Raw genomic sequence first — 26,000 nt, 5'->3', positions numbered from 1 at the left:
TTAATCTGACTTGTTTGTATGACCGTAGGCTCCAGTCTTCCGCCAAGAACACATCCTTTTGAGTGAGATCTTTAATCTTGACGGCACCTCTTCTGTTGATGCTATCGACAAGGGAAAGGGATCAGCCAATGAGGAGATCGAGGGGTCTCTTCGATCGAATAGATTATCCTCATCTTCTCAACTGCTGCCTGATCCGAGCCCTCTCAAGCGCAAGCGAAGGAGTCCTCGGGTATACTGATTGAAGTTCTTATTATCTCCTTATTTCCTTTCAAATTATTAAATATATACCTGAATGCATTCGGTTTGGATGAGTGGCCTCTTGTTAGGGAACGACGAGTGTACCAGCTCAATCACCTCCTCGAGCAACCGTCGCTCTCGATGATTTGGTTGAAAAGGTAACTCTTATCGAGTCATCGATTTCCTTTCGGTCATTCTGTTGATGACGAGTTGCATGGATGGCTCTCTTTTTTAGGGACGTCTGGTGCGTCCTCGCAATCGCCAACTCGAGGGACCGTCATGCCTGATGACTCGATTAAAGAGGTAATTTCAGTTGAATTATCGCTCTTTAATTAGTCATACTTTCACTTAATAATGCATTCTTATTATTTGGTTCTTTGCAGGTTACTGATGACTAGACTTTGCCTGATCCATATGTAACTCCACCGGCTCCGCCTACTAGACCAACAACAAAGAAGGTGACCACAAAAAGGCAAAAGCCAAGCATCATTTCACATTTTCCGATTTCAAAGAGGTTTGTCTTGGATTCTAATCTCGACTGATCAATTAGCAATCCTTTCTTTTCCTTTTCTTTTATTCTGTTGATTGCAGACTATCGACTGAGGCGCAGACCAAGGCTGCCAGCGCCTCGACCAGTCATCTAGGGCTAACTTCTCCAGCTGACTTGGCCTCGGCTCCAATCAGAGATCCTGCCTCGAGCGCGCCCGAAGAAGACCCGCAACTCAAGGGAAGTGAAACTTCAATACCAATTCCGACTGATGATCCGTGGGCAGCGATAAATGCTCTTCTCCAGGCTACAAGCGCTCAAGTAGCTGCCGCAGAGGCCAACCACCACAAAAAGCTCAAAGCCAAGAGGGAGAAAATTGAACGTAAGTCTGTTCTTGATCACAAGTGCGTGATTCGATTAGACTAGCAAAGAATTATTGTTCGATTTACCTTTTTAAGGCCTTGAGTCCTCCTGCAACAGCAAGGAAAAGTTTCTTGCTGACGCAATGAAGGAGGTTAACGACGATGTCAAGTTTCGGGAGAGACTCAAGAATCTAGCGAACTTTGCTCGAGCTGAAAAGAAGGCGATGATGGCTGAAAAGGATGCTGTTGTTCTGGCCCTTCAAGAGCTGAAAGAGCTAACCCCTCGACCTTATGTCACAAGCAGCCTCTGCAAGTGCTGCCACATTACAGGGTATTTTCAAGAGCTATAACTCCACGCTCGATACCTCATTGGTGACAATCGGGTTCAATTGTACTAGCGAGGAAGCCACAAAACCGGTCGAAAGCGTTCAGCCGGTAGTTCCAGCATTTGTCGAATCTTTGAGGCTTAGTTTGCCTAATGATGATAGTGGAGAGTCCCTCAAACTGATGGTCCAGCCTGTTATGGCACTTGTAAGATATATTTTATGATCTGAGAATGCCCGCAATAATGCTATACTTTCTCAGTCTATTATGCTTTCGTCTGCTATTTCTTTGTTGATGAAATAGGATTAGCATAAGTAGATGCAAAAACTGATAGATACATGTTATCATCGTTCTCAAGACCATACAATTATGCATCTGTCAACCTAAAATTTTAACTAGATAAGCTATTAGATGCGCTGCCCTTGAGCACTTTAGAAGACCATAATAGTAAGGAAAAAGACTAATACAGAGCTTAGAGCATATCAGATTTTCTGTGAACTTTTATCAACTTGCGCATTCAATCAACACATAAACATAAACTCGATAGAGAGCACACGCGAGGCAGACTAGGACTTCAGAACCCTTTTGGCTGTTAGGTGTGAGATGTCTGGCAATCTCTGTGCCGTTATGCCTCCTGAGGTATGATCATCCGTCATCGACCTAACACATGTCTTCGTTGGTTATATTCAATGTGATCGACGCAGAGGCAGATAAAATTTTGCAAAAAATATGGTATTATAATGTAGCCCCCAACTCTATGGTCGAGGAAGAAATTACTCGATCGGAGAGTAAAAAAACACATACATGTACCGTTGGTCGATAATGTAGTCAAACAAAAAGTAAAGTTCCAGCATCGAAGGTATGTGATGTAACCCCGACTCTGTTTGATGTGGCAATCAAGACAGAGAGCAGAGCATATGCATCAACACACCATCCTCGACTGAATACTCGAGAGTGCAAACCCCCGAGCATTATTGTTTTAACTGCGATGTGAATATCGAGTGAGCTCGAACCGCTGGGTAGGTGGGCATTAAAAACCCACTCCCATTTATGGTCGTTTTCACTGCAATCTTAATTTGACGCGTCATAATGACCGTCCATCCCTCTTTGCAGAGATGAGACAAGCCATAATACCATCATGACGTCTCGACTTCGCCGAACGCGCTACGCGCACAAGACGACGCTATCGTTTCGGATCCTGACGACTACGTTTATACAGTAAGACCCATTCCCCCAGCTATAGATAGAGGGGACTCGAAGCCTTTATTTCCTTTACCCATTGCCTTCTAGGATTTGTAGAGATTTAAAGCCATAGCCTCCACTCCATCTCCACCTCGTGAACTAATCCCAGAAGTCCTTTCCCCTAAGCCTCTCGCTATGGTCCCTTCTGAAATCATCATCGTTTCCTCCGACGATAAGGACTCGAGTGGTAGGCCTAAGACAGAGAAGAAAGAAGTGTCCACTGCAGATAATTGCCATCCCCTCATTCAGCATGTTCGCCATTACATCAAGACCTATGCTTCAAGCCAGACGGCGCAACACTCTGCACAGGGGAGGGTTGAGGATGGTGGTGATCTCGACCGGATCATCGACCAAGCCACCATCGAGGTCTTCGGCGGTGGAGCCTTCAGGTGATCATCGGCTAGGGAGGCGCGGTCTTCTTCTCCGTCGACAACCGCCAGATCGCCCTTGCACCACGCAGAAGACCACTCGGCATCACCGGCGTCGGCCAGCAACTTTAGCAGGGTCTTCACCTCAGCCACATTCCCTGGTCCTTATGCTAGTCGGCGGCCGGTCCCTAGAATGATCAACTGCCGCCTGAGGGAGGAGTATAAATGGTTCCTCGACTCGTTCAAGGGCGAATAAAGTTTTTTTTAAAGATCTAAGCTGATTCTTTCTGTAACCTACTTTTCTATGAATAAAACTTTCGGAGGTGATCGATGTTCCACGAGTGCTCGAGTATCTCACTGTTTGGAGTAGATAGCCGTATCGACCCAGGTCGAGTGACCTCGACTGCTACGTAAAGTACTTCCCACTTAGGCGATAACTTGTGACGTTGGGCCTGTTTCTGCACCTTTCGTGGGACGAGATCCCCAGCGAGTTGCCTGGGTTGAATTTTTTGGTTTTGATATCTACGCAACGTCTGCTGATACTTAGCCGCTCGAATAAACGCTAGATCTCGGTACTCCTCGAGTAAATTTATGTCATCCGCTCATTAGTGCTCCTGCCCTTCTTCAGAGTAACTTTCCACTCGAGGTGATCCAAACTGCAACTCAGTCGGTGACCCTATTACTCGACGTACGAACGGCCCATAATACCGAGGGAATCTCTTTTACCCAACGTTTCGAATAGGGTTTTAGCTTGTCGAAGACCCGAGTTTTGATACCCTGCAAGACTATACCATTAGCATGCTCAACTTGACCATTACCCTGCGAGTGAGCCACTGAGGCGAAACAAGTCATAATGCTGAATTCTTCGCAGAACACAATAAAGGTTCCGCTTCTGAACTGGCTACCGTTATCCGTGATTATCCGATGCGGAATGTCGAATCGAGTAATTATGCTCCTCATGAACCTCTTGGCTGCTTATGCTGTTATTTTTCCTACGGCGACCTCTATCCACTTGGTGAACGTGTCGATAGCCACGAATAGAAACTTGTAACTACCTTGGACCCTTAGAAACAGTCCCAAGATATCAAGCCCAGACGGAGAAAGGCCAATAAAGAGGGAGTGTTTGTAGAGCATGGGCTGATCGAGTGGTCTGTCTTCCAAAAAATTAGCAGCTTTCACACTTTTTGACCAGCTCGAAAGCATCCTGGAGGACAGTCGACCAATAGAATCCCTGGCGAAAAAATTTTCCGACCAAGGTGCGAGAAGACGCATGATTCCACATATGCCTCCATGGATATCGAGCAATATTTTATTGCCCTCTTCCTGAGTGATGCACTTCGTCAAGATTCCGTTACTCCCCCTTCGATAGAGCTTGCCGTCTACCAAAACGTAGAACTTGGATTTACGAGCAATTTTCTCTACAGGCGTATCATCGTCAGGAATGTCTCGACCCTCGAGATAGATTTGGTACAGAGTCATCCAAGTCGGGTTACGTTCGAGTAGTGCAGCATCCGTGTCTGCGGGTTCTACCTCGCTGACCTGACCAGACTGCTGGTCGGGTTGGGCAGCATCCATTCATCGAACTGTCGGGACAGATGGTTTAACAAGTTTCTCAAACAGACCCATATGGGTACCGGTGCTCGAGAACAAGCGAGTCTAACAAGTTCATCCGCACCAGAGTTATCACTCCTTCTGATATGTGTCACTTCTAGCCCTTCGAACTTTTGCTCGAGCTTTCGTACCTCAAGTAAGTAAGCCGCCATGTTGTCGTCCAAGTACTGGTACTTCTTTTGAACTTGGTTTACGACTAGCTGTGAGTCCTCATTCACAAGAAGTCATTTAATCCCAAGCGATGCATCTATGCGGAGCGTGTTTACCAGTCCTTCATATTCTGCAACATTATTAGAGGCTTTAAAGTCTAACTGAACAACGTACCCGAGTTCGTCGCCCGTTAGAGATTTGAGCACAATACCAGACCCCGAGCCCTGGAGCGTGAGTGATCCATCGAAAAAGAGCGTCCAGTGATTTTCGACCATGTTTAGCCTTTTTTCCTCAACGCTTGTCCATTCGGCGATGAAATCTGCTAACACTCCGGATTTCACGCTTGTGCGTGGTGCGTAGCTTACATCGAACTTATTTAGTTCTACCACCCATTTCGCAATTCGTCCAGTAGCTTCCCGATTGTGTATTACATCCTTCAGCGGATACATCGTTATGACCGTGCGCTTGAAAGTAGCGCCGTAATTTTCGAGAAGACATCAAGACTGCATATATCAGCTTTTGTACTTGAGGGTATCGTAGCTTAGAATCGTGTAGAACCTCGATCACGTAATAAACAGGTTTTTGGACCTTGGCCTTTTTCTCGAGGCATTCCCGTTCGACCGCCAGTACCGTGCTTACGACTTGTAGGGTAGCTATAATATACAAAAAGAGTTCCTCTTTCTCGTTAGGCGGTGTAAGAATCAATGGAGAAGATAAGTATATTTTTAAGTCCTGGAAGACGCGTTCCATTTCCTCTGTCCACTCGAATCGGTCTTGTTTCTTCAACAACCTGAAGAAAGGCATTCCTCGCTCGCCCATCCTTGAAATGAATCGACTAAAAGCAGCGATGCAACCTATCAGTTTCTGAACCTCCTTCGGTATTCGAGGTGGCCGCATCTGGTCGAGAGCCTTAATTTTGCGCGGGTTGGCCTCAATGCCTCGACTTGACACTAGGAAGCCGAGAAGTTTACCAGACAACACACCGAACATGCACTTTTTGGGGTTAAGCATCATGCGATACTTCCTGAGGTTGTCGAATGTTTCCGAGAGATCGTCAACCAATGCGTTTCTGGTTTCCGACTTGACTAGAACATCATCGACATATGCTTCTATATTGTGCCCGATTTGGGTAGTAGACAGTTTTAGATACACCTTTGATATGTAACACCAGCGTTTTTTAAACCGAAAGGCATCTTTACATAACAAAATACACCGAAGGGAGTAGTAAGTTGTTTTTTCCTCATCCTCTAATCCCATGCTAATTTGGTGATACGCTGAATAGGCACCTAGAAAATATAGCAATTCGCAGCCTGCCATAGAGTCGACGATCTGGTCGATGCGCGGGAGGGGAAAAGGATCCTTGGGGCAAACTTTGTTAAGGTCAGTGAAGTCGACGTACATTCTCCATCTGCCATTGGCCTTCTTGGCGATGACGAGATTCGCGAGCCACGTAGGATAACGCACTTCTCGAATGAAGTTCACCTCTAGGAGTTTATTGACCTCCTGGATGGCCTGTTTCCTATCTTTCGCAAATCTTCGCTGCTTCTACACCACGGGTTTGACGCCGGGTTTAACAGCTAGTCGATACTCGACCACCTCTCTGGGGACCCCAGGCATATCGGACGGTTGCCATGCGAACACGTCTTGGTTTGCCTGGAGAAAGGTGACGAGCTCGAGTTCCTATTTGGGATCAAGATTGGCTCCGATCTTAACCGTCTTAGATGGTTCAGACGGGTCGAGGGGCACTGCCTTGACACAACCACCGGTCTTCTTATCGTTGACGCCATCTTGATTTTTCCTTTAGCGTCGTCGGACTCAGAGGTGCTAGCAAGACTTACGAGCCTGAAGTTTTTGGCCTCGACGACATCTTAGTACCTTTGACGCTTAGAATTTGCATCCTTAGGGATGATAGCCACTCGACCGAAGTGTTCGACCATATTCAAGCTTTGCTTATCGCATTTGACTGCTACGCGCTAATCCCCTTTAACTATAATGACCCCCTTAGGACATGGGATCTTGAGCATTTGGTAGCATAGTGAACTACCGCCATGAACTTGCCCAGCATTGGGCGGCCTAGAGCTTCCCGTCTGAGATTCCCTTACTCGAGAGCATTCCCGCCCGTAGCTCCTCGAGCCAGGACCGTACCGACTGGGGGGGCCTAGAATTGCTGGGATTATTTGCTCGAGCAACTTGAATCTAAGCTGCATCGAGTAAAGACTTGACTTGATTGACCATAGAAGTTAGTGGATTCGCCGGATCCAACTCTAGAAGGGATCTAAGGATCAGATGCACTCCTCGTATGTTAGCATCCGAAGTATTGAACACGTCGTTACCAAGGCTCGGTGGCGGTCGAGCCGACGAGGCTTCATGGTGACTGCTCGGAGGGAGCTTCTCCCTTGAGCCATGAGTCGTCACGGGCAGAGGCGTACCCACCGAAATTCACCGGGAGAGGCCAGGAGGCATCTGTTCTCCCATGGTCCGCCGGTAAAGGGTCGTATCGGGTGCACGCAAGGCTCCAGCCGCGAATGTTTCTGGTGGTAACAAGGCGCCAGTACCGTTGGTGGTGATAGCTTCGCCAGATCTTTGGGAATTTCTGTGCCATGGTCGACTACGGCCTCTAGATCTATCGCCATTGGGTCAGCCGATGGGAGGTCGTTGCTTCTAGCCATATACACGAATCAATCTGTTCGGCTGCTCTGGCTAGTGTTAAAATCACCATCGCCACCCTCGTCGTTGTCGGTGTCTATGCAGTGGAGAACATTAAGCTCTGCGGGATCCCACTCGAGATGTCCCACCTCACGGTACGCATCCACTGGTCTAGATTCTGTGGTACCGGTATGGATTAGTCCACCTTGGCCGTCCCAACGGAAAACCATGGTTCCGAAGATGATCTCCGAGTCGATGAGAGGGGACTCGAAGCTATCCACCGTCATCTCGAAGTGGTCATAGAAGTCATCGTCAGAGAATCCAACGTAAACGTGAGCCCAAGACATGATTAATCCTGCAAAGCAGAAGAAGACCCCTACCTAGCACGCAAACTGTTAAAGATTTGTTCCTGACAATGTGTTCGTAAATTGACTGAGTACTTTCAAGTGCAGGGATTAATCACGAGACGGGACAATCGATGTATACAGATTCGGACCTTCGATTGAAGTAATACCCTACGTCTTGTGGAAGTGTTGCTGTCGTATATTGATGATCTCAAGTAAAGCAATGGGACTAAATCTATTACAAAGTGTATATCAGATCTGATCTAACCTAAAGCTAAGGTCGCCGAGTACCTTCTCTGCTAGGGTCTTGATGCTTGCCTCGAGTTATCTATTCCTGTGTTTTTCTCCTCTTTCTCCCTCCCCCGTCTTTTCGCCTTATATAGGGGTAAGGTACCGACTCCTATCCAACCGTGATCGATAGGGAGTTGTCTTCCTTGACGTCCAAATAGATAAATCTGTTTTGAGTACTAATCATATCGAGTTAGGTAACCAGTCGAAACCTTCTTGATATGTACTTCCTTAATTCCAGGTGTATCAGGTACCGCTGATTCGGTTCCATAATATCTAAAGCTCCTTAATATGTGTTGTACATACCATGTTCCTTTATAATATAGTCCTTATGCGCATATACCCTATAATTAGATATTCGACAATATATGCACAATAGTAAATTGAAAAACAAATTTTAAGAAGGTAAAGTTAACGAACCTTAAGCTGATTAGATTGTATTGGCTCATCATTGAGAAAAGCTTCAGCAAGCTGATCATCTACTTCGGAAACAACTTCAATAAGTTCACGTCGCTTCTCCATGACTAAATTTTGCATGTTTGATGGAACATCAGATGCAGTAACGTTCTGGCTGCACATTAGAAATAAGATGTGTCATCCAAGATTCCAGAAACATATAGACCTGACCTGAGTATGAAATTCTTCTAGAGAACAGGACTCACCCACTAGAACCCTCAAATTTATAAGCCTTTAATTCGACAAGATCAACAAGGCCCTCAAACTCCTCCTCTAATCCTATGGGCACTTGTACAGCTGCATTGTGGTGCCGGAGCTTGGATCGCGCCTTCACATTGAAAGAATAAAAGCAATAATCAGCTGGAGAAACTGATGCCAACATATAAACGCAAGAAGTCATAACTAGAAGATAACCAAAAGTAAATAATACTAAATACCCAAAAAAATATTAAAGCAAGTAGGGATATGACTGAACACAACATTAGGACAAATGGCAAGCCTAAAAATAAGTTGCATACATGATGGTTTCCAGTGGTCTCAACCAAAAGCCACCACAGAATCAAAATGTAAGCCTGATTTACCACTTAGTTCCCATTAAAAATGCTATATGGCCTTCTACCGTAAAGACGTATATATTCCATTAGATTGCCCCTCCTTCAATTTAGTTCATGCTTCACCACCTGAATTTATTGCCGTCATTAATAAGTAGCGGAGGGCAGAATCATTGGCAACACTTAACGTGTAGTCTATCTTCAGAAAGAAAGAGGCTATGTGGTAGCTGGTTTTCAAACAAAAAAGTCCATATTACACGCCTACTATTGAGAACTCTGGGAGTGAATTACACTTTTCCAAAAACATTTATTAAGTAGTACTTCTGATGTAGCTAGTTGTGACAATATTCTAAAAAAAGAGTGATTCTGGTGCATGTATGTGTCTTTTTATGCACTTCACAAATGGGTGGGCATTCGATTATTACGCGTGCTTCGGATCGATATTTTTGGTTTATAAAAAATTTGGTTTCTAAAAACTGAGACCGATTTACACTAAGAACCATAAAAAACCAAACCTAATAACCTATTTGTTTCAGTTTGGTTATTTCGTATTTTGGTTTTTAACCAAAATCAAGGGGAGGAGCGAGAGAACAGGACCGTGTGGGTGAGAGGAAGAGGCGAGGGGCAGTGTGCTGCCGGCTGCAGTGGCTGCAATGTGGAAGGGGTTGGAGGGATTAGGATATAGCTATTGTGTTGGGCATATATGGTTGGGCCGAAAGGGGTACTTTCTATGGTTTATACATCAATTTTTCCCCAATATCTACTAATAATCCTACAAGTGGGAACTGCAAAAAAAAAATCATATCAGAAGAAAAGTTCAAGAAAATCATTTTAGTTAGTTGTTTGTACCATACCCATTCCTTTTTCAAAATATATCCGTGACTATTTATTTTAGATAATATAGCTACACAGTGAGACATAAATTTACAAAATTCATGTAAAGACTACCAATTATCAATAGTTAATTAAGACTGGATGCTAAGAAAAAACGGTTGTATATCACAGTATTAAAAAAATGATAATACACGAGGACCCTTCAATTTGAATGGGTCAATTTCTACCTTGCACTTTAAACACTCGTAAAGTTGGATGGACCCCTTTAATTTGAACTGGGCAATTTCTAGCTTGCACTTTAAACACTCATAAAGTTGGATACAAGAGGGATCACAAGCTGGTGTTAGAAATAAGAGAGGAATCCTCTTGTGCCTTTGAATGTTAGCGCTTTCCTCTATTTGCGATCAAAATTTTTACTTGCACCCAACACTATGTGCTACTAGTTTACTTTTGCTTGCCCTCCTTGAAACTTCAGTTAGCTCAAGTAGTACTAGAGGGAAATGCAGATAGAGAGGGACAAACCAAAGTGATCTGATGGTACTTGAGGGAAGTGCAAATTTATAATGGCAAATTAGGAAGAACGCTAACATCCAGTAGCACATGAGGAATTCTCTCTATAAATAAAGAGACTAAAAGTTTCAGAATCAAGTTGCAGATGGTGATGAATGAGCTCATCGACTATTTTGTATCAGGCTCAACTAATAATATATTAGTAAGGTTTCAAACCTAACATTCGTGTGCAAGATACATGGATACAGTTTTTTACTAAGCACTACAGTGCAGAGTAGTAAAACCTTGAGCATGGCTTTTCAGATGAAATAAAGGTAGTGTTCATTGTCATACCATTTTCTACATTCCCAATGATGTGAACATAGTTTAGCTAATGATATGATACTACCATGGCAATTTCTGAAGTTTGTCCTCTCAGTACAAAATTCTAATACACATTGAATACATGGAATGAAATAAGACAGATCTTTATTCACTTTATAGGGATATGATCTGTCAGCAGCATAAAAGCATAATCTGCAGAAGTCAGCTTCATGCTCACCTGGTTAAGAACCTTCCATGGATCAGCCCCCATACGGTCCAACTTGTTGATGAAGGCAACCCTTGGAATTTCATATCTTCTCATTTGCCGATCAACAGTAATGGATTGACTTTGTACACCACCAACACTACATAGCACAAGTATAGCACCATCAAGAACACGGAGTGCCCTTTCAACCTCAATGGTGAAATCCACATGACCAGGAGTATCAATAATATTAACCTGCATTCAAATTATAACGTGTGCTTTAAAATCCATATTACGAGAGCAATCTAATGTAGATCCAAACAGAAGAATCATTTCGATGGCTGAACAAAGAAAAAAAAAGTACCAAAGGCGAATTTGTAACATGACAACATAACACAGACTTATGGGGCGGGGGTTGTCTCATGGAGCTATCTCAATCAGTCATACTGACCCAAATCCAGTGTTACACGGATATGGACATGGGTGTCGTTGTTCGACTCGGGTGCAGGTGTCCAATTCGGCAAATTCTAAAAAACTCTAAAAAGCAAGACTTGGGGATTCATCGGTTATGTGTGTGTATATACGGGAGCGCTATTCAACACCCAGGGTGTAGTTATTCTACACCCTAGCCCAAAAAAGCCCAGCCAACCCCCACGCACGCCACGTGTCCCCACCCCACCCGACGGCCCGCGCACCCCTACCCCCGCCCCTGCCATGTGTCGACCCTACCCTGCACACCCCCGCACTGCGTACGCCTGCCCCTGCGCCCGCCACGTGTCGGCCCTGCCCCCGCGCCCGGCTGTAGTGCCGCCCCCGACCGCAGCACCCTTGGCTCCAGCCACCACGCCCCACCCCCTCCGCCCAAATCAGTTACTGAAAAACTATCGAAGCTACTAAATGACTTGGAACTATTAACAACTACTGACAAAAACTATTGACACTATTGAACAATCTACTTACACTACTAGCACAACTGACAACTAGTGACACTACTGACACAAATTGCTGAGCGATTACACTACTAAACAGTTTTTCAATGATTTGAAACTACTATCATACTAAAAACTACTGAACACTACTTAGCGGGTACTACTGACATACTGAAGCATCTGAATCATAGAAATTACTGAAGATTTACTAGACGATAACTAATATTGAAAAACTAATTAACACTACTAAGTGGGACTACATAACAAAACTACTGACATATTGAGCATCTGAATCATAGAAATTGTTGAAAGATTTACTAAACGATAGCTACTGGGAAACTATTGAACACTACTGAGCACCGCGGCACAGGACGAGCGACACGTGCCGTAGGCGGGCGCGTGCTAGCGCAAACGGGCACGTGCGATTGGGTGGCCAAGTGGCGCCGCAGGCGCGTGCTAGCGCGTGCTCAGGCGGGCAGGCAGCGCTGGACACGTGGCGGCAGTTCGATGTAGGCGCGGGCATGGGAGGAGATTGGGCTGGGCTATGTACAATAGCATTATATATAATTATATATTAGAATATATATGTATTTAAAGTAAAAAATACATTCAGGTTTATATAAAAAAGCAAGCAACTAGTCTCTCTTGCTGATCCATCTAGCCCATGCTGGCCCAACTCCCCTTCCTTTTCTCTTAGCCCACTCTCTCTCTCTCTCTCTCTCTCTCTCTCTCTCTCTTGTGCTCACATTAGGAGGCGACGGCAGTGGTGTTAGGGTTTGCAGCGCCAGCTACCTATCATATCAGGGAGGGGAAGGCAGTGGCTCAAATTTGGGCGGCGATGGCTCGGATCTAGCACGATGACAGTGCAAGTGGCCGGTGAAAGGGGATGGGCAACGTGAGCTGGGCCGCCGGCGCACAACAACGTGCTCGGTGTGGCTTCTCCAATGTTGTAGGTACAATGTGGCGAATGCATGTCGCACAACGTCGGACGCAAGTCGACTCGCGGATACGCGTCAACACCACACAAAAAATTTCAGACACACGGGTCTCGGTAACACTGCCCAAAACCGCACAGCTTGAAACCAGTAATCACTAATCAGGTCGCCCAATGTAATCGGTCAATAGTTGCCATGAAAAACATGTGGATCAAAAGCACACATTTACAATAGTGCACAACAATCAACCACTTCTCCACTAACAAGAGCCACAAATATGTCATGAACAAGAACCCACAAGGCACATTGCCAGCTTCTCCAGAACTACTCTAAGAATTCACAAAAAGGCAATTGTTGGTACTCCTAGTCCTATCTTTGGTAGTGGCTGGCAGCTCCATGGAGTGTGAGATCATATCAATATCTAACAGAAATTTTCCATCAGCTGTGGTCCCCTACCTGGTCACAGTACTTCTGTAGTTCATGAGGCTGCTATGTTTTGCCTTAATAATCCTCAAATCCCCAAGTAACAACAACATTTTCCTCCCTTTCTCCCTCTCTTTTACTTTTCTATGAATGAAATCACAATTTGTCTCAATTTCACAAATTTCCTTCATACATTTTATACTGCTATACACATTGTGGAAAAAAAAGAGTCAACCCAACTAAACAATTGGAACAAACTAAGCCAACACAATTAAAATAAAATAAACTTATAGGGTTAAGATTGGAATTTTAGAGCTTATTCAGTTGGGGTGGGGGTGTTCACCAAAGGAATTTGTTTGGTATATAATCCTATGCACCTAATGTGGAGCATCTAGATGATGAACAGTTGGACACTATACGTTGGTGTGAATGAAGCTTAAATAGAGTAAACAACGTTCAGTGTGTTATCAGTGTGGTATTGATGAACATAGTTAAGAATAGCCCCCAATGAGGAAGCACATTGGTACTTTTCATAGTATTGTCTCACAGCCGATCTATCTCACATGCCCATGAATTCCACAATTTCTCTTTAACCGATAACGAACTCAAGATAATCCGGGGGGCAGACGAAAGGGAAAAGGATCAAGTAGAAAATAAAGCGTGAAGAGTTTGAAAATTAACGGACTTGGTAACCCTTCCAGGTGCAGTAGGTGGCAGCGGACTGGATGGTGATCCCCTTCTCGCGCTCTAGGTCCATGGAGTCCATCTTGGCGCCGACGCCGTCGCGGCCACGCACCTCGTGGATCTCGTGGATCCGGCCTGTGTAGTACAGGACCCGCTCCGTTAGCGTCGTCTTCCCGGAGTCGATGTGAGCGGAGATACCGATGTTCCGCATTCGGTCCATCGACTCCCGCCACCGCGCCACGTCATTCTCGTCCCGCGCCCGCAGCGCGGAGGCGGAGGACATCGCGCGCCGAGCCGAGGCTGCCGCGGCTGCGGCAGCCGGTGAGGGGGCGTCGGCGAGGGGCTGCTGGAGGAGGAGGGAGAAAGGGCGGAAGGAGGAGAGGAGGCTGGAGGCCGAGCGCCGGGCCATGGCCATCGCCGCTAGAAATTTCTCGGCGGCGGCGGCTGTGGCGGCGCGGTGCGACGAGGGGTTTTGGACCTTTCGGTGGCCTGGTAAAAGCGAGTGGGAGAATTTCACCGACCTAGAGGTTCCCTGAAGTTCGGCGCGGAATTGCCGCCCCCGATGGCTATCGGCCTATGATCATGTCGGGTGTGCTGTAGTTATTCAGATGATATTATCTTCAATCATATTCTCTTCATTTTATTCTTTTCTCAATATCTTTTCAAGTTTCCATTTCTTTTATTTTTCTTTCATCTTTAATAACTTTTCTTCGAGAGGAATCGTAAAGAAAAAAGAGAGAAAATCTCATCATAAAGAGAATGACTCTGAAAATCCCGTCGTGAAGGGAAACCGTTGAACCCTGAAAGAAATGAAAATCCTTTCACGACAGGATTTTCATCCCCGAAGAGAAACTGTTGGGCAAGCCTTAATCGGATACTGAGGTCTTAGTATATGTGTTGAGTCTTTTATTTATTTAAGTCTTTAATTCCTAATATTTAATAGTATTATTTATTTTACTTTTTAATCTCATATTTTCTATCAATTTTATAATCTGAATATAGTTTCCAGTAACAGATAATATTTGTCAAAGGTCATCTTCTAACACAACAACTTTATATCTAAATGAAATCATTTTAGTATCTAGATTTTACTCACTCGTATATCTTTCAATGGTCCATCTAAAACCTCAAAACATTATCTATTTGTCATAATTGCTTGGTTTTTATAATTTGTGTTTTTTCTGTTGCGTTAAACAGACATATAAATAGCACATTCGATGATAAAGAATACCCATTAGAAAAAAACTGAAGTAAGACAACACTAATAAAATTCTTAACATTATATTATGTAAAAAAAAGATACAAACTAACTATATTTTTAGAAATGAATGAAGCTGGAAAATAACAAAGTATACATTAAGCATAACATGGATTAAAGCTCAATCATTTCAGACACAACTGTAGTAGCAATCTATTTCAGTTTTGCCACTTCATATTAATACAATGTTGCGGCGGGCCAATGCACGCACGACACGGGTTAACTACTTAAGCTTAAGCATCAAAAAACAAGTTTTTTTTTTCAAAGTAACCTCTAAAACAAGATTAGGCCAATTTTGCAGAAAGAAGCCCACACTTCCCCAATCTCACTTCTGGGCTCATGACAAGCCCAAGCCTCACTGAAAAAAGTGATGTTTTAAATTTCTTCATTCCCCCATCCAATACCCATGCAGCCACACTCAAGACTCGCATACCCATCGATGGACCGAAGATGAGCAGAGCTCCTTCCAAATGCCAATCCAGTTTCTCATTTTATTTATAATTATTCGTCAGTAAGGTGATAACAATAGAGGTGTTACTTACAATCATTTATTTATACGAGCTCGTCTGAGTGTGAGCCGAGCCTGTTCGAGCTTGTAGCTCAGCTCAGTTAGATGAACAAACTAAAAAAGGGCTCAGTTTGAGCTCGTTGCTGGCTCAAGCCGGCTCTGCTGGCTCGCTAGCCAAGTGAGAAACCCAAATCGTTAGGCGGCTGACGATCACGAGTGGGTGGGCAACAGCGCCGGGTGGAGTGACGACAGCCATGAGGGAGGCAATGAGGGTTTCCTTGGCCTCTTCCGTAACTCCGTTCGCAGACAAGACGGTTACCAACGCCTCCACGGCCATCTTCACCCTCCGATGCTTCTCTGCCCCGTCCTCGGTGAGGTAACAGACCAGCTTGGGAACCACGGTAGCCAAGATCCTCACCGTGTCCACGAGCGTGTCAAGCTCTACCCTTCGCGAAGGAGAGGAGAATCGGTACAGCAGAATCGAGATAGGCAGTCTTAGCAGACGCGACAAATGCCTGTTTCCCTTTCTCCAACGTGATCTTAGTCGCCAACAAGTGCACGGCCTTCTCCGCTGCCACGGGCTCCCCGTCTGCAGCCACGAGGTGCGACAGCACCTCCTCAGGCGAGAGCGTGGTGGCGTGTAGATGGATGAGGCAACGCAGGAACAGGTTGGGGATGGTGGAGGCGAGGCGAGGGATGAGTTGTTGGGAGATTGATTAGTCATAAGAATGGTGCGGGTGGCGGTGTTAACATTTTCCTTTGGAAGGATGTCCCGAGGCCCGGGCTAGTGGGTGGTGGCCTGGTGGGCTGGGCCGAACGAGCCACCGAGCCGCTCACGAGCCAGCTCGAGCTCGGCTCATTTGGCAAGTGAGCTGGCAGGGCGACTCGGGCTCGGCTCGTTTAGCCACCGAGCGGAGCCGAGCTAAATCTGAGCTAGCTCGCGAGCCTCGAGCTTTATTTCCAGCCCTACCCCACCTCCCACACCCGGCGCAGAAATCTACGGAAGCATGGCAACAATCTTAAACCCACCATTTAAAGTCATTTGCTGAGGCCTGATACTAAAATTTTCAACAAACCCCTATTGGGTACAGTAACTCTATGGTCAGAAGCTCTCTTATGAACTTTACACGGCTTGGCGAGGAATCCTGCATCACTGAAGCTTTGGATATTCTCAGTGTGTTTGCTATCAGGGTTATCACGCAATCAGATTCTACAGACTGGGCAGGTTGAGTTCAGCTCTAGCCACATATCTTTATACAGGCCGTGTGAAAATTGTGACCGCAGTAAGGGACTAAGCGTAGCACATCTTTCTCTTCATATTCTGCAAGACAGACGGCCCACCTGCCAACAATAACAGACAGTTCAGTTTCTAGGTTTAGTGTAATCAGGCAGTTGCTAAAAAATATCGACAGAAAACAAAGATGGCAATCCGAATATGTCGGCAGAGTTTTTGAAACTATAAATGTCAAACAATAGGGTGCCACCATTTTTTACTTTTGATGCAAGAAAAGGACGCCAATCATAGTTACTCTTGTTTAAGAGAGGAAACACCATATGCCTCAGATTGAAACAGTTTTCCCTCCCAACTTTACCATCTAATGGTCTGTTGTTCTTCGTGTAAACTCAGGAAAGCAATAATATTAGAAGGCACACGGTATGATATAAATCAACTTGTGCAGATTAAAAGAAGCACTCAGCCGAGAAACTTGGGATGAAATTTCAACATATGATATCCAGTTATCCACTGTAGAAAGATCCATTCCAGAAACAAAGAATTTGTCTCAAATGCATTATTATTTGACAACCGCAATAGATGAGAGGATATATTCAACTCCTCATCATCAGATTAACCTTTCAGCAACGATCAACACTTAAAATTAGGCCTGATTCTGTGATGCTTAAATTGGCTGGTGATACAGTATAAGTCAATAAGTGCCAGTTAGGCAGTTACACCAACTACTATGAGTAATTAATTTTATGCAGCCATGGTATTTTGGTAACTGGCCGGGTATCTGTTTATGATGAAGATAATTCTTAGTACGTGTTTCAATATTGAAAAATGCACATGTCTAGGTAGGCATGTTATCTTAACTTCTATACTGACTATACCAAAGATAATTGCCCAAAAAAGAAAAGAAAGAGAAAGACGATACCTTTCTTCAATCCAGGGCAAGCATCCACCCCGTTGAACTCAACAGGCAAATTCATCTTCAGCATTGTTCCCTCATCTGCCTGCACCATTACCAAGTTCAATATATTCCCTGTAGTTTCATCTCTATGCAACTGCACACAAAGACCGCACAAATTGCATACAGTGCATGGTATGCCAAATATCAACAACATAGACAATTCCTGCAAAGACATGCTGCTTAAACCACCTTGTCATCAGTGTCTCCCCATCACATTGCTAGATAGAAACACACAGGTGAAGCACATGATGATCAGTAAACAATCACAAACAAAAGGATTGGTTCTTTGGACCGCCCAACAAATAAAAGAAGGAAACATGACCGACAATTTATCTGAAGGTACCACAAGAGATACAGAGTAACTCTATATAAGCCTACATCCCATCATTCAGCAAGAAGCATATGTGAGCAACAATTTCACTGACGCGCATTTCGTCAAACACAAGGTGAGCAAATTTGCACCCCCAGCCCAAAAGAACCTAACGATGCATTTTCTGGATGCCTCACAGCAAATGGATGCAATATATTATGGAGATACGAGAAATTATGGGTTACCTTGATGGGGAGGATGGTGCCGGAGTGCACAACCGCGGTGGATCGCTCGCCCGCGCGGACCTGGAGGCGGGCAGGGGTGGTGAGGAAGTAGGGCGGCTGCTTGAGCATCTCCCCGAGCTGCTTCCTGTCGGCGGTGAGGAACTTCCGGTGCGCGACCCCGTCCCCGGGCCCGGCGCTGGCTAGCGTGAGCAGCACCACCTCGAGCCTCTGGACCTGCTGGTGCCGGCCAACACCGCCGCCTTGCCATGGTCTAGATCTGGAGGAGGCGAGGAGCACCCGGATCGAGGTCGTGCTAGCCCGGCGCCAGCCACAGGGAGGTCTTTACGGCGGCTCGCCGAAGCTTCTTTGGGGTCGTGCTAGGGGGTTACAGATCTCTACGAGAAGGACGAGACGAGGCTCTATAGGGGGGTGAACCCGTTTTGCGGGACATCCGCCTAGTTTGTCACCGAAGGAGATGACCGGAGGTAGGAGGAAGAAGAAGAAATGGGACACTGCATATTTACTCGATCTCCTTCGTTGCTAGCTTGATCAGACGGCTCACCTTTTGATGTTGACATGGCTCAACGCCGATCCAGAGAATAGACGCATTTACTAGTATACTAGTTTTCTGCCCGTGCGTTGCAACGGGAGAAATAGTAAAAGGAAGAAGAAAGCACAAGATGAGGACTCAAGGCTCCGGATCCTGACTTTTACTCCACCAAAATTCATTTCTCTGAAAAAGCAAATACACTAATAATACGATGATGTGGTGAATAAAAAAAGAGAAAAATTCAGAAAAATACTACATTAAGGTAAAACAGCATCCGATATAACGTTTAACAAATGGTACAATAGTCATAATAAGCAAAATAAACGGTAAATAGTACAATAGTCATAAGCAAAAATAATAGTACAACTTATATCTCATTCCGAAACAATACACTATCTAATACGTTTAACAAATTCTCGTACAACTTCAGGGATGTTGTCTTTAGATTCATTCCCATTGTATTTTAGCAGGTCAACCAGAAACTTCTTTCTTAGTTCGTGCACATCCTGTAAACGCATTATATTTCATTGTAATTGTCAGAAGAAGTGCATAAACAGATGGATAGAATTAAAAAAAAAATCATGATTATGTAGAGTATAAACGACAAATATGCCACAAATACCTCGCTTATGCTGTAAGGACCTCTCTGTAGACGATGTTCATCGTGTACGTACCATTTTGCTTTAAGAACTTCTTTTTTTTGTCATCAGACTGGACAGCGAGGACCCTGATGTTCACTCTGGCGGTGGCTCTAGATAGCGCGACGTATAACTGACCGTGAGAGAACACTGGCTCGGGTAGGTAAATACCGACGTTGGGGATGGTCTGTCCCTGTGCCTTGTTGATCGTCATGGCGAAGCTGAGCCTGACAGGAAACTGCTTCCTCTTGAACTGGAAAGGGAACATCTCATCATCAGAAGGACACAGGGGGATCCGAGGTAGAAAAACCCTCTTTCCAACATGCTGCCCCAGCACAATCTCTGCATCGATGGCATTTCTCTGGAACCCCCGGACCACCAGCCTAGTCCCATTACAAAGTCCATTCGCGGGGTCAATATTCCTGAGTAATATGATAGGGCAGTTCATCTTGAGCTTCAGAACGTGTGGAGGCAGCCCGTTAGGTGTCAGCGAGTTAAGAAACTCAGGGGGTAGTAGTTATGGGGATCGTCTTCTGCACGATCAAAGCTATGGTACACCACCTCCTCCCATCGGAAGCGATCGATCATCTTCATATTAATCTTATCCACACAATTGTTTCGTGTGGACAAGATGGCTCTCGAGGTGATATAGTTTGGATCCGACATATTATCATCAAGCATTGGAAAAATGTTATCTATAAGGTTATCCAAGTCAGTGTCCTCCCCTGTATACAGCACGCATATCTCATCAGGAAGACGCACGTCGCCATCACCATTGGTCTCCTCGGTGCCACCACCAATGCGCAATAGGTATTTTGCAAACCACGGGTCACTCTGTGCCCTCATGTTACGTACCAGCTTTAAGTGACGCATGCAATCCCAAATGTATGACCTACACAGCGATGCATCAATTATCTGAGCCCTTGACCCCTTTCGGACAACAGGGAGGACCTGCCTGAAATCTCCACCAAACACAACCGTCTTCCCACCGAACGGCAGTTCTGGTCGGCTCATTATATCACGCATGCTGTTGTCCAGTGCCTCCACAGCCTGTCTCTTTGTCATGGAAGCCTCGTCCCAAATAATGAGAGAAGCCTTCAGCAGGAGCTTGGCAGTCCCACTCTGTTTTGTGAAGCTACAGAATGCACCATCATCAATACTCAGTGGTATCTTGAAGCGCGAGTGCGCAGTTCTTCCACCAGGCATTATGGAAGCTGCAACACCGGACGTAGCTGTTGCCACGGCAATCTTATTTTGACCGCGTATCGTTGCGAGCAACGCCTTGTATAGAAAAGTCTTCCCGGTGCCTCCAGGTCCATCCACAAAGAACACGCCGCCCTTGTCGCTGTCAACAGCAGATAGAATCTCATCATAGGCAGCCCTCTGCTCAGTGTTGAGGGAGTCCGATAGAGTTGCGTCCTCAACGTTGAGCTCGATGATGGACTCCTCGAAGATCTCCCTGGGCACACCGTTGGCCGTATCATGTGCCTCGTCGATCTCGGGAAGAGGGAACGACCTTATATCCTTCCCCATTGACTGTAGCATATTCCTGATATCTATCAAAACCATCTGTTCTACGGCGATTGTGCATAGATTATTGCAGCGATAGTCCTCCGACATTGCCTCTAGGTGTTTGTGCCAGAGTCCTCGCACGTCACTCGGCTCACAGAATACCAATATTGTTGCAAAGAGCCTTCGGAGCGATGGTGGCATCTGGAACAACTCGGCTTCCGTAAGGCATTCGTCAAGTGTGTTGTCTGCTTCAATCAGGCCCCTTCTCTCTGCAGCTTCACGAAACGTCGGTAGGATCTCGCCGTCAACCCTCCTTAGATCATCGTAGGAGGTGGCACCAGATGCGTGGTTTAGGAGAACCCGGAGATAGTAGCGTTCCCCCTCTGCCGGATGAGCTGACACGATTCTACCAACCTGTCCTCCTGTTTCTCGTACCCTTCTTTGCCAGAATTTCTTTTTATTGCCTTTCTGCCAAGTATACCACTCGGGGAAATCCCGGTACAAGATACCCCGAGCATGCTCATGTAATCTGTTCGCCTCAAAGTACTCTGTAAGCATTGACTTCTCGGCACCTTCACGGTTTACCACTTGTCGGATATCTTGGCCCTCTTGAAACGAAACCATGTGCATGTTTGGGAGATGAAGTTGCAGCTGCATCACAGGTGGAAAGTTCTTGCTCAATTCAAAGCCGTATATCCTCCACAAGGCTTCTGGAGGGGTCACCCACCTCGCATCTCTATACTGCCTGATCTCATCGATGTTGTTGTTGTTGTCTGCCTTGTCAGCCTCGCTCACAGTCACAGAGGCCCGGTCATGGCCCTTGTATATGTACTTGAATAGGTATTTAACAGCCTTTATGCTCGAGCACGCCTCAACATTGATGTGACAGTTGAACAGCCGCAGAAGGTAAGGGTTATAAGGGACGACCCACCTGTTGTCCAGCAGGTGTTTTCGAACCATTGCACAGCGGCCATCTTCACGTCTCCTATACACCGGGTAGGAGTCCTTGCCCTGTAAGGTAGTCGCGTTGAAAGGACGCGGATAATGATTTTTGCATGACGAACGATCCTTTGTGCACGGGCAATCGCGGTTTAGCACACCGCAAGGCCCATGCATCATATGCTTGGCGACCATCTTATAGAGCTCTGGATACTTATGCTTGTCCGGGAGCTCGGCTGAGATGAGACAATCATACTGCTCGGGACACGTGAGCTTGTACCGCCCCTGCATGATGAGCAGGAAGTGGGCATGCGGTAGGCCCCTCTTCTGAAACTCCACCACATAGACATAGGCCCTCACCTTGCCAAGAATGTCCTTTTCAAGCAATTGCTTTTTTAGTTCCTCTAGCTTCGCCCTGAAAACACGCACCACGAGATCCGGACGATCCTGGGGTATCTGGATAGGGTAGAGTTCGCGCGTGATCTCATCCCAGTTTGGGTTGCATGTCATTGTGAGGAAGATGTCTGGCTTCCCGTACTTCCGCACTAAAGCCATAGCATCCATGTACCGACGCCTCTTGTCTCGAGGTCCTCCAATAAATGACGTAGCCAGCACAGTCCGTTTTCCAATAGCGTCCGCTCTTCCCTCACCGGCATGCAAGCTGTCCACCAAGCCTTGGTACAGGTCCGCCCTTAACTCTTTCTGATGAGCCCATATGTAGTCCAGCCGCGAGCTCTCGATCTTGATGTATGTGTCAACCACGAATTGCTGAAAAAGACGCTTGCCAAACAACATTGGGTTGAATATCCCTTGCCGAATCTGGAATTTGTAGCAGTAGTAATCCCGCACGGACACACATAGCCTGCCACCAGAATCTGCACAGAGCATATTACGTTAGAGGCTAGTGTTGTACATAAGAGAGTATAGTGGCAAGTATTGACAGTGAAAATGCCGTCTTTTGAGAACACTTACCTGGGTCGTCATCATTATTACCACGAGCCTTACGAGCCGCACGAGCCGCATTCACCTGATCGATGGACACACCAACCTTTGGGATGCCGGTATGCCAGCCGAGTTCTCCTCTAGGGAAGAAGAGAGGGTATGACAGTGCATCATAGCATCCATGATATGATTGAATGCCATATACTTCTCTGTTCTTCCCTTGCAGGATAACGCTATTGTCAAACTGCCTTCGGCGTTCACTCCCCTCAACCCAAACAGCGGCCACCTCTGAAGTGGCCGGCACGTTATATGTTCTCTGGTCCAACCTATGATCAAGGTTCAGTGTCACACGATAGTCATCAAGGTCCTCGACCTGTCCCATACACCGGAGTTGTTCAGAGTACGGGTTACCACGCAGTATGTCGACCAACTTTCTGATGACATCCTTGTCTTGCTGGTACTGCTCTTTGCGGCATCGACGAAATCGAAGCTCTAGACTGGGATCATCATCGTAGAAATAAAGCTCTAGGTGCTTGGGTTCCGAACCATCTCTACCGAACGATCGTATGTTGTGGTACATTTGGCCGTGGGCACGAAACGTGTAAATACCATGTTTTCTCATGTCAGTGGTCTCATTGTCAAGGTGACAGTACAACGAGGTGAATGAGAAATGACCGTTGAAAAACCTAATATTGTCACGGAAGTGCCTAGCATCAGAGTCTACACTCGACCATAGCCTCACGAGCTCAGGTGGCGTATCTGGGGTGGATAGTTTAATATTTCCATTACGGCAGCAGAACCCCTTTGTCTCATGCTTGAACTTCTTGGCATTGCAATATTGGCAGTTTTCAATAGGCTTCAGCATGTGCGTGGCTGGGGGTATATTGCTATACACGTGGTCGTACAGATCAGGTACGCTAGAGATAGAAGCAGAGGCATCGTCAGCTTGATCGAATTCAACATCCTCAAAGGCGTCCCCGTCTGAAGATATTTTTAGCATCAAGTAGTTAGATAATGCTACACAAGATATGGACAGAAGGTGAAACAATGTCAGAAGTACCTTGACCACCGAACATGTAGCCCTCCTCATCTTCGGAATCCTCCTCGAATATGACGCCATCATCATCACCTGTCGCGGTAATATAAATTTTTATGAGGGTCCTCATTTCATTTGAAATATAAAATGAATACAATCAATGAAATTACCATCAGCATTAACTGGTGGCTGTGTTGGAGGCATGGCGGCGTTGTCAATTCGGGGGGTCAGATGGGTATTTTCTGTCAATACAAAACGAGTTCCGTAAATCGGTACCTATATTGTATTGGATTTCGAGGAAAGAACAACACATGTAAGAGCATTACCATTGTTAATGACGATTGATTGTGTTGGAGGTTCTAAACCATTGATGTCTTCCGCAGTCTTAGTTGGACTTTCTTCTGTCAAGGCAGACCGTTTCTTGTCACGCCTTGTTGCAAAGTGCACGTTACGATGGGCTAGCAATGCTTGCCTTTCTCCAGGTGTTACACGTTGTCTACGTGATATTTGACTGGCAGCCATATCGGGGATCTCCATGTCCAACATTTGCTCACCTGCTGACTGGATGTAAATAGGGCTACCTTTGACCGCAGGAATTGACCAATCACGTGTGATTGTGGATCCATGTGGACTGGATGCATCCACTGTGAGTGGCACAACCTCAGGGACATACAATGGGTTCTGCATTGCGATGGAATCTTGGCTTAGAGTGTTGCGGCGCAACTCTTTCCATGCTTTATCGCGATATCTCTTTGCCTGATTGTTTTCAGGTGTCATATTATGCACCCTTCGACGTTCGCGACTTGCTTCAATATGCTCCTCACTAAGGGTGTTGCGTCGCACTGCGTAGGACACCTTTTGACGATCGAGTCTTGCTTGCCTATGTTCAGGTGTCATATTTGCGTATCGTGCACAATCCCTCACTCGTTTAGCTTCAACTTGCCTGTTTGTTAACTCTACCCTCTGCGAATTATTAGCAGGTAGAGTATGGGTCGCACAATCATCAATGGTCACGGTCTGGATGATATCAGGGGTACATTGTAGTGGTAGTTGCTCTTCTGACATGGTACTATGTTGCTCTGCGATGCGACCACGCTTTTCTCCTAAAATGGGATCAGGTGCCAACATCAGGAATGTAATAACGCAAAAATAGGTCAATGTATGTACCTGAGATATGGCAATTTGGACTCGTAGTGACGTTTATGATGCTTTCGTGTCCACCTGGCAATTGACCAGAGTTAGTATTTGTTGTCTTTGCACTGTTGACGATGTTTTCTTGGCCATTATACGAGGTACAAACTTGTTGCCAATTTGTGCTTCCGCTGACAGCCACATTTTCTTTGTTGATAATGTTGGGGTTAACTAAGAAAATACTATAAGAATTCAGTAGCTTCAACTAATAACTTGTATCTTCTATAACAATAATGACCATTGATTACTTTTCAAAGTACCTGGTAAATGGACAGAGGTATTTGTTGTAGCACTTTGATGCTGGTGGACATTTATAAAGGCGGCTTCAGCTTTCTTTCGATGGTATGCTTCACGTTGCTTCTTTAGTATTTCATCTTTTCTCTGCGCATACCGTTCCCGATCCCGTTGCCTTTTACGTTCTTTAGGGTCTGCGAGGGCCGTCTGTGAACTGGTGGTGTTGGATATGTCTCCGAACGGTGCGCGACACCCAAAATTATTCGAAGATGACATATGCGAGGAAGAACACCTGTGGTAACATCTCTGATGCTTAGATGAATATAAAATTAAGAAACCGATCTCAGTTTCGTATCCATCAATAGAATCGCACGCACGCTGAAAAGAATTTTCGAGTTCCAAACTCCAAAGCCATAAAATGACCGATTCTGCCCTCTCCAAAGTTTAGTTATCTTCAAAGTTTAGTTGTACTGTGTGAAGAAATTGTACCAATTGTGATTCCAGTTTTAGAATAAAGTGAATTAAGGTGTTCTTTTCTACAGTCTGATATTGTCCAGAACCATGTTCTATGTATATGTCA

General features: G+C 45.5%; 3 protein-coding genes across 8 annotated transcripts in view; all 3 read right to left on the bottom strand.

Moving 5' to 3' along the window:
* The window catches only part of LOC133883747 (elongation factor G, mitochondrial), a 34,232-nt gene extending 17,586 nt beyond the window's left edge, over positions 1–16,646 (bottom strand). For 3 of the 4 annotated variants that reach the window (XM_062323167.1, XM_062323169.1, XM_062323168.1), the window contains exons 1-4: positions 13,891–16,646; positions 10,952–11,173; positions 8,722–8,843; positions 8,480–8,630 (exon numbers count right to left, since the gene is read on the bottom strand). In XM_062323167.1, coding sequence (XP_062179151.1) covers positions 8,480–8,630; positions 8,722–8,843; positions 10,952–11,173; positions 13,891–14,304 — 909 coding nt within the window. In that variant the 5' untranslated portion in view covers positions 14,305–16,646. The remainder of the gene's footprint in view (positions 1–8,479; positions 8,631–8,721; positions 8,844–10,951; positions 11,174–13,890) is intronic. The other variant, XM_062323170.1, reaches the window with a different exon arrangement.
* A 155-nt stretch (positions 16,647–16,801) lies between these two features.
* On the bottom strand, positions 16,802–18,946 carry LOC133883748 (uncharacterized). 3 transcript variants are annotated; one of them, XM_062323171.1, is made up of 3 exons: positions 18,400–18,946; positions 17,809–18,007; positions 16,802–16,996 (listed from the first exon to the last, which is right to left on the bottom strand). In XM_062323171.1, the coding sequence occupies exons 1-3, from the start codon at positions 18,505–18,507 to the stop codon at positions 16,947–16,949; spliced, it is 357 nt and encodes a 118-aa protein (XP_062179155.1). In that variant the 5' UTR covers positions 18,508–18,946; the 3' UTR covers positions 16,802–16,946. The 3 variants fall into 3 exon arrangements, with proteins under 3 accessions (XP_062179155.1, XP_062179156.1, XP_062179157.1); XM_062323172.1 differs by having other exon boundaries at positions 17,809–17,938; positions 18,400–18,944; XM_062323173.1 differs by having other exon boundaries at positions 17,809–17,887; positions 18,400–18,939.
* A 478-nt stretch (positions 18,947–19,424) lies between these two features.
* Positions 19,425–20,132, bottom strand: LOC133930359 (uncharacterized). The gene has a single exon (XM_062376995.1). The coding sequence runs from the start codon at positions 20,012–20,014 to the stop codon at positions 19,556–19,558; it is 459 nt and encodes a 152-aa protein (XP_062232979.1). The 5' UTR covers positions 20,015–20,132; the 3' UTR covers positions 19,425–19,555.
* Between the last annotated feature and the right edge of the window lie 5,868 nt (positions 20,133–26,000).

This window comes from Phragmites australis, chromosome 10 (genome assembly GCF_958298935.1).
Source record: "Phragmites australis chromosome 10, lpPhrAust1.1, whole genome shotgun sequence".
NCBI classification, from domain to species: domain Eukaryota; kingdom Viridiplantae; phylum Streptophyta; class Magnoliopsida; order Poales; family Poaceae; genus Phragmites; species Phragmites australis.
This window is presented reverse-complemented; position numbering and strand designations above follow the sequence as displayed.

Coding starts and splice junctions, on each gene's coding strand:
- LOC133930359 (XM_062376995.1), bottom strand. CDS start 20,014: ATGAACTGCCCTATCATATTACTCAGGAATATTGACCCCGCGAATGGA.
- LOC133883748 (XM_062323171.1), bottom strand. CDS start 18,507: ATGCTCAAGCAGCCGCCCTACTTCCTCACCACCCCTGCCCGCCTCCAG. Junction 18,008..18,399: donor GCACCATCCTCCCCATCAAG/GTAACCCATAAT, acceptor ATGTCTTTGCAG/GAATTGTCTATGTTGTTGAT. Junction 16,997..17,808: donor TTGCCCTGGATTGAAGAAAG/GTATCGTCTTTC, acceptor TATTGTTGGCAG/GTGGGCCGTCTGTCTTGCAG.